The sequence below is a fragment of the Euleptes europaea genome, chromosome 4, assembly GCF_029931775.1.
Source record: "Euleptes europaea isolate rEulEur1 chromosome 4, rEulEur1.hap1, whole genome shotgun sequence".
In the NCBI taxonomy this organism is placed as follows: Eukaryota; Metazoa; Chordata; class Lepidosauria; order Squamata; family Sphaerodactylidae; genus Euleptes; species Euleptes europaea.
The window spans coordinates 64,595,290-64,604,053 of record NC_079315.1 but is presented as its reverse complement, the minus strand read 5'-3'; the positions used below and the strand labels follow the sequence as shown (position 1 = coordinate 64,604,053).

The 8,764-nt window shown below is 40.0% G+C and overlaps 1 protein-coding gene across 1 annotated transcript; it reads left to right on the top strand.

Moving 5' to 3' along the window:
- The first annotated feature begins 2,392 nt into the window (after positions 1–2,392).
- Positions 2,393–4,842, top strand: SPMIP10 (sperm microtubule inner protein 10). The gene is made up of 2 exons (XM_056848997.1): positions 2,393–2,521; positions 4,636–4,842. Exons 1-2 carry the CDS (start codon positions 2,393–2,395, stop codon positions 4,840–4,842), a joined length of 336 nt encoding a protein of 111 aa, XP_056704975.1.
- The last annotated feature ends 3,922 nt before the right edge of the window (positions 4,843–8,764 follow it).

The window sequence follows — 8,764 nt, the reverse complement described above, 5'->3', positions numbered from 1 at the left end:
TATTTGTGAGAGCAAAATAGCATGAAAACAAGAAAGTCTAACAATTAACTACACAGTAATTCCTAAGCAGATAGGCGAGGCTTTGCAAGAGGTTATAAAGACAAAAGGACTTGTAGCCAAGTCGTTACCAGATTTCCAATTGTAAGGATTGTTCCCATCTTGCCCCTTCTCCCTGGGGCAAAGTGATGCAGCATGAGGCCATGTCACCATGTCCCCAAAACTCCATGAAAACTATATCAGAAGAAGTTTATTCTTATACCTTCCGAATTCGTCAGCTGGTGATCAAGCAGCCAATGAATTCCTCAGGAAAACAACAAACCAATTTCATATATGTCATGTCACTAGCCAACTCTTTGAAGACAAGGGATAAATTGCATTCCTGCAGTAAATGCAAATCATCAGGAGACCCCAAGAGTCAGCGAGGGCTAAGGTGTGACAGGATGTATCACCTTGGAGACAGATGGGCCATCAGTGAGCAAGCTTCAAAGGGAAGGGGGTTTGAGAGAGTTCCTTCCCCCCCCCCCCGCTCTCACAGATTACAAACAGAGCTTTGAAATGCATTTGCTAGGGGTAACTAGGCCGCAGCCTGAATTAAAGTTTGAGCCAATGATGTGCAGTATTGTAGCAAAAGGAATTGCAGGGTGTATTTCCTTTACAGCCCTATTTATGCATCACTCTTCTAAAGCCAACATGGCTGGGAAGGAAGCCTAGTGCCCAAACCTCAAAAGGAGAAAGACCTACATGTGTACTGTTGATCAGCAGTCATCCCACTGAGATAGTATTTTCCACTTGGGACTTTCCTGCACGCTCAACTTACTCCTGATTTTCTTGGGACTCGATCCACAAGCATTGGAATTGGTCTGGGCACTGTTCTTCTGCATGTCTGCTCTCCCTGTTCATTTTCACAGTCATGGAGTCCATTTATCTTCTGTACATGCCTTTAATAATAGGATTTTCAAGGGACGGCGCTGTTATCATTGGTGGTGGCCCTGGTGACGTCACAGCACACACACACCTTTTTTAAAAGGAACGCTCAAATTATGAACCAGTGATTAGAGTTTCAGATTAGGATCTGGAAGATCCAGGTTTGAATCCCGACTCTAACATGGAACTCACTTGATGACCTTGGGGCAGTCACATACACCCAGCCTAACCTACCTCACAAGGTTGTTGTGAGGATAAAATGGTGGCGAGGAGAATTATGTAAGATGCTTTGGGTTTCTATCGTGAACAAATGTGGATAATAAACTAAATAAATAATAAATAAACTGAGGGAGGCAGATAAAAAGTTGGTGGATTGGTGTGAAGGAAAAAAAGGAAGCATGGAAAGGTGAGGATATGGGGGTTCCCAGGAAGAGGAAAAGGGGAAGAGGATACAGGAGAAAGTGAAGTGCCCCCCCACACACAAGTCCTTGCAGGTTCCATATTACACTACTGGTTCTGGTGGCCAGCAGCTGGAACTGAGCAGAGTTGTCCCAGGAAGAGGCCATCAGGGACAGAGAAGAAGGGAAAGTTGAAGATAGAGGCACATAAGTATAGGTTGGCTGGTGGAGGAGCAGGAGAGAAGAAAAGGGGAACAGGCTATGGGAGCTTTCAGGGAAGAGAAATGGGAAATAGTGGGGGAGGGGAACTGAAATGCCCCCCTCAAGTCCTTGTGGATCTTTCATTTGTCCCATATAAAGGTGGGTTGAGGAGGACATCTTATATCTACCATTATTATTGTGTGACATATCTTCATTTCTATATTGAGTAGACTAGTCAAAACCCAAATAAACATTGAGGAAAACTTGGAAGAAAGAAACCCCCAGAGATAATGTATTTCTTTTAATCTCACTTATGGAAAGCAAATGATTACAAATCATAAACTCAGCTGAACAATCCAGTGACAGAAACCCAAGTCAACGTTTGGCATTTCTCCCCTTGCTTCTCAATAATTATTTATTCCTGGAACAGAAAGGAGTCTGAGGTAAGCATAGAATTGATATACTTAAGAGTTTGTTGTGCAAATACTGTTTTCTCATATGAAAGATTATTGCACAAAGTAGAACCTGGTTAGATCCCACCTAGGGATAGAGTAGTTATAAGACAGTCATGCTGTTTCATCCCCGCAATTTTTCACATAAACCACTAGAGATCCTACAAGATTTGAATATCCAGCTGGCACAAGAGACTGAAAGCTTTACTTTCTGAGATTTGTAAATGTCTCCTAATGGGAACATTAAAGAAGATATTAAATTATCTGGATAAATGAGAAAGATAATTACATGAGGTATCAGATAACTAGTGGATGGATCTTTGGAGAGAAATGTTTGTATATCGCTTAGTGCATTTTTCCTCATTACTTACTAAGTTTAAATAGAATAAAGCACATGTTTGTTTCTTGTCAAAAACGATGCCATATTTTTGTCCTAGGCTTGTTCGCTGCCACGTGCCAAGATTTTCATACAGGCATGGGATGATTCCAGACCACTATGTGATGCCCTGGAAACAAGATATGAAGTTTAGAAAGATAAAGTTAAAGGTACAGGAACCAGGAATACAATTACAGTTTTGTGTAGTGTAATGGGGAGGGGTGTCTCTTTGAAAGATATGGAGTACATACAAATCCCACTGCATATGATTGAGGTTAAGGGCACTCTACTCTTTTGAAAAGCACCCCCCAAAAGAAAATCATCAATGAAACATCCACTTCAGTGCTTTCCCCTTTATCCTAAACCTCCCTTTCCCCTCCATTAGCTCTCCATTAATTATATATAAAATACAATCATATTCCTTCACTGTAACTCTTTTGCAGTTCATTATTTTTTATATATCGAAAAAGAAATCAGTATATTCATACAGAACAAATAAATACATCATCACTGTACAATTGATCTTACCATTCTTATTTACCAGCTAGCTTAAACTTCATCTGAAATACTTTCCATATGTTGTATCAGATTCTTTCACTGAACTCAACTTCTCAACATCACGTGTATTCTGATAAGTAGTAAGCTGCAGTAAAATATATATGTAACTTTTCCTAGCAAGGCTGTTTACGATAGGACGTTTGGAGGACATCGATTCATAGGGTCACCATGAGTCAGAAGCAACTTGACGGCACTTAACACACACACACAACTTTACCTGTCTTGGTTTTGAGGAATTTTCCTCTACTACCAAACATTTGCATACATACAACAATCTCACTGCCATAATAATGTGTAATACACATTGACAGTTGTTTACTTGGAATCAGTACAGCATAGTTTAGTAGGGACAATTCCAGTTTGCAGCCCAATTTAATTTGAATACTATATGATAAACCTAAAATTACCATTTTACAGAACTGCTTCATTTTACTATGCCTAATATCAAACTTGGCAATCTAACACATATCAATAGGGCAGTGAAGCCACTTTCAAAAACAACAGGCATTTCTGTGTGCTCAGGGGAGTCCCAGGAACGCAGGGAAATATTAGTTTGTAAATGAAATAGAAAAGAAATGTCCTGTCTTCCCAAAAAGACATTCCTCAGTGACAACTGAGCATATTTATTGCGCTGGAAAGTTGACAGTCAGTTTGGGAAAACGAAAAAGACTGGTGGAGGTGCATTTGGAGAGATCGAGCCTTTAACAATTTACAGTATCCTGGAGAGAAGAAATAACGGGATGTGTGTCTTGAGATGTATGTTCTCCAACTCTAATTTGCTCCCCTAGGTCCGGAATCAGATTTCAAGGGCTATGACCCCTTTGAAAAGTCCTGGAGAGATAGATTAATTAGCATAAAAAAGCACTCTTATCTTAATTCACCTTTTGTATACCCAAAGAATCTTTAAACTGTGAAAGGGGTAGAGCCCATAACATCTTATAGTTTCCTGTAATTAGATGTGAAATAAGGGTTGCCGATGTATAGCCACTTCAACACCATCCCCCTCCCCCACAATGCTCATACATATATCATAGAAATGGAGAGGTAAAAATTGACCTCCCTTCCCCCATGTTGTACCATTCATTTTCAGGCTAGATCACTGGTTCCCAACCAGGGGTCCGTGGACCCCCAGGGGTCCGCGAGAACTAAATTAAGGTCCGCAAAACAAAGTTATAAACCCATAATTAATATTTTCAATTAAAAGTTCTCTATTATAAAAATATATATTCAAATATTATTCTAAGTTTAATGTTTAACTAACAGTTATGATTAAAGTTTATTTTCAAATTCTCTGAATTTTTATTTTGAACCTTGGGGTCCCTGCACCGAACTAAAAAGTCCTAGTGGTCCCTGGTCAAAAAAAGGTTGGGAACCACTGGGCTAGATGAACGGTGTCCTGCTCAGCAGTCAGCAGCACAAGACAATTTTGCTAGTGCTAAACTTCTCTGATTCATAGCTAAATGAGCAAGAAGCTATTCATCTATCTGCAGAATTCAACAGTCTTCTTTTGTTAGGGGAGGGGATTCTCAAGTGTATATCCCCCCTTCACAATTCCCCAAAGGCTTCTAAGGTGCAGCTTAATCATTATTAGCAATGTCAGTTTGCCTTCTCCTCTTCCCTCTTTCCACATTTTTACAAGCTGTTAATGATTATTAATAGTGGTGTTATTATTAGTAAACAGGTTTTACAGAGAAGATAAACATTTTGTTTGAATTCCCTTGCCTAGCATGCTGAACTTGTTGGGCTATATTCTGGAGCTCCCGAAGACACTCTGTTTTTAGACAAAAGTGAGAGGCATTGCCATGGAGAGGACCGAAAGCAACTCCTACTGAAAGTTCCACAGCAAATGACAATTGCCGATATTCCCATCTATTCTCACCTCTCCAGATACCACAAGTCCATAGTGGGTTATGGATTCAGGCTCAAACTCTGAGTTGCAATATTTCCAGCTGGAAATGCATCCACTTCGCTGTAAATTAAAAACTCTGCTGCAAGAAAACAAGTGTGATATCGCCCCTTTTTGGAAATCAGTTAAACTTTCATCCAATCTGTGAGAGTTTCTATTTAATTAATAAGTTGTGGTTTGATTTACTTGTCTGGGAATCATCCTGTAGGTTTGGGCTAAGTCTTCTTGTGTTAGCATCCAAGCCTTGGAATCCAATTAAACTTTTGCCTCTGACAGAGAACTAACTACACATTACAGAGGCCTTGGGCTGGATCTGAGTCTGCCATGAAGCTTTCAATCAGATGTGCTGCGAGTTCACCACTAGAAACTCAATTTAATTTAAGTTTTTTTTTTAATAACTCTATTCTGACCTGCTACATAGTACAAAATATGGAGGTGGGGATGCTTTTTGTTGTGGTACTGCACGCTCTCCCCCTTTTTTTCCTGACTGAGAAGATATCAGAGTGGAAAAGAACTCCACAACTTGAGCTGCTTTGAGAACAGCATAGAACAGCATTGGGTTGAAAATGCAAGTAAAATTGGCAGCAAGCCTAAAGCTAAGGTGCTCTTAAAGGTCCAGTATAGCAAATTCCTTTACTTTGAAAGGCAATCACCAGGTGGAAAACTTTCTTGGCATAGGTGACCTGGCAAGTGCTAGACTTGTCTATGCTATAATTAAAGATGCCTAAGCTATAATTAAAGAGAAAATATGTTCATGCTAAGTTTTAAAATATCTCTGTCACTGATATAATTTGAAGAACAATTTAAATTAACACAAGAGTTGGAGAATTGAGAATATCTTACCAATATTAAATGATAGCCTTATAGTTGTGGGTGGGCCCCCTTTGTCTCCTGGCAACCAATATTTTTAGACCCAGTCCGCCACTGATAGCACTTTATAAAAATATGTTTGCCTTTATGGTTGCATCTAGCACCAACTCAGGTAACAAAACATCCTACACTGAATTCTTGTGTTCTTATGAGTCAAGCATGTAGTTACTTGTGAAGTTCATGTTTCCTGCTTAAAACTTACACATGCCAGTTTCTGGGGAAGAGGTTACTGTGATTATATCTTGAAAAGGAATCAAGTGGAAGAAAATAAGCGAAGACCATGAAAACTGGTGGAAGTGTGAGCAAGAATGTTCAGAATGCAGGGTACTAAAGTAAGCCAACAGAGAGTTGGCACATGAGAAGTCACACACAAAAAATCAAAATGCACGTTTATGTGCATCTTGGCTCGATAAACTGTATTCATGTAAAACAACTGATTGATCCCCCCCATAAATCCATTTCAGTCCTGCCAGATGTAACCCTCACAAAAAGGCAAACTCATTTTAATTACCTACGCCGAGAGTTTCTTTGAATGCTCAAAGATCTCTTTTGGTGTTTTTGTTTCTTGCTTATGCTCTCATGAATATGACTACTACTTCTTTTATTCTGCTCCCTATCACTACTAAAAGATCACCTCTGTCATGCATAGGGTTGCCAGTGGTGGTTAGGAAATACCTGGAGATTTTGGGGGCGGAGCCTGAGAAGGGCGGGACTTCAATGCCATAAATTCCAATTGCCAAAGCAGCCATTTTCTCCAGGTGAACTGATCTCTGTCACCTGGAGATCAGTTGTAATAGCAGGAGATCTCCAGCCGCTACCTGGATTTTGGCAACCCTGCTCATGCATGTTCTTGACTTAAGCTTCTCTGGCAAGGACTGTTACTTTTTGTCACATATTGTTTTTTTATAGAAGTGTCTATCTTTTATGTTGTTTTCATCCTCCTTAAGTCTCTTCTGGGTCTGTTCTTTGCTATGATGTTTATGCCCATTACTTGGTTCTCTGTTGCTCCTGCCTTGTTCATTCAAAAGTCCATTTTGTACATGTTCTGATGCACTGTTGTATTACAAGAAAGGACACATGAGCTACTTTAATCAGATCCAGTCTCTCTGTTATTGATATTAATCTTCGGCTCATTGATGTGAACTGCCTCATGAGAGTTTCCATTGAGGTATTTCAGCTGAAGACCGATGCTTTCATTAGCTGGTGTGCTGCTTTAGTAGAGTTGAATGGGTCTGGCCAAGATGGAGTGGGCTGAGGTCATTGTGATGCAGTGGGAAACACCCCCAAGTGCTTTCAAAGGAAAAGAATTAAGTTCTACTCTTTCTAGGTGGGTTGCTTCTATTTTCTTGCTGATGAGGTTGGTTCCTCTCTCAATTCTCTGTCATTCCTCTGCAGTCCAAGAGCTCCCTGCTTTTCCTCCTCTGCTTGACAGAAAAATATCCCACTATCTAGAAATCTGGCTGCTTCTGCTTCATAGTGATTGCAATGGAGGTGTGTCACAGGCCAGAAAGAACTCTTGGTTCAGGTTATACAATGAATTGTTTCTTTTTTGGCATACTGTAGCAATTTAGCCTACTTCTTAAAACCTAGGCTGGCAGCCACCTGATCATTATCCCTTCTGTTACAAGCTATCTAGCCCTTTACAACTGCATATTTTCTCACAGCAATGCCAGATTTCCCAGGAAAGTTTTAGGGCTTTGGAAACAATCTTGCCTCTATCCTATAACACTACCTTCGGTGAAGTTATTCATTCAAAGGTGGATAACCTTCAAAGGTAGATTGAACTTCCTTTATGATCAAACTTTCACTCGTAATGAGTTATTGATCTTTCTGTAGTGCTTCATACGATGGCATTTACAGTTTGGATTTTTTCCCCTTGAGTGGTCAGAGTCAATATTATATTTTTAATCTTGTGAACAAGACATCAACCATTCAGTATTATAACCTTTCTAGCCCAAATTCAGTACAGTGTGTCGAGTACATTTTTTTATTTATGCTTTGCAAAGGAGTTGCTGTTTACCGTAAAAAAGTTAAGGTTTAAATGAACATTTCAGTTTCTTTCCTTCATGCAGTAGCGTTACAAAATGGTGTTGCCCTTGCCTCTTCTCAATTTATGCTGCAATCAAACTCTAACCTTTAGTAAAGCTGAGCAGACAAATTAATAAATGGTAGAGTCTAAAATTTATCTTGAGCCATTTATGGGAATGAGAGCATGCTACAGTTAGTGAAAGCTGGCTCCTGTTCACATGGTGTAATTGGTAATTACCTAACAGGCATAATAGATTGTGATATTAATTGATTAGTTAATTGACGAACATTCGTATAATAAATTAGTGAAGACCGGCATTACCAGAGTGACCACTACAGTAGTTTGTTTGCTTGCTGCAGTCCATATTTACTTGGGATTTAATTCCACTAAACTCAGTTGGACTTATTTCCAAGCACAAGTATGCATATGTAACCCAGCACAATCCTGGTTACACAAATTCCTATTGGAGGATAAGTAGGGTTGCCAGGTCCCTCTTCGCCAACAGCAGGAGGTTTTTGGGCCAGAGCCAAAGGGAGGGATTTGGAGAGGGGAGAGACTTCAAAGCCATGGAGTCCAATTGCCAAAGCAGCCATTTTCTCCAGGGGAACTGATCTCTATTGGCTGGAGATCAGTTGTAATAGCAAGAGATCTCCAGCTAGTGCCTGGAGGGTGGCAACCCTAAGCATAGAGCAAGTTACAGTAGTCTAACCTGGATGTGAATCAATGGACAAATGTGAAATTGCTTCAAAAATCTAAGGTATCAAACATTTAATATAAACAGAACAACTTATGCAACTTGAAGTAACTAAATCATGTTGACTATAAACATGGCCACTCTAAAGTATACAAAATCTTCAGATATACCTGGAGATTCTGGGGTGGAGCCTGAGGAAGGTAGGGTTTGGAGGGGGGAGCGACCTGAATTCCATTGAGTCCAATTGCCAAAGCGGCCATTTTCTCCAGGGGAATTGATTCCTGTCTCCTGGAGATCAGTTGTATTAGTGGGAGATCTCCAGCCACCATCTGGAGGTTGGCAACCCTAAAAATTAT

Coding starts and splice junctions, on each gene's coding strand:
- SPMIP10 (XM_056848997.1), top strand. CDS start 2,393: ATGCCATATTTTTGTCCTAGGCTTGTTCGCTGCCACGTGCCAAGATTT. Junction 2,522..4,635: donor TTAGAAAGATAAAGTTAAAG/GTACAGGAACCA, acceptor TCCCTTGCCTAG/CATGCTGAACTTGTTGGGCT.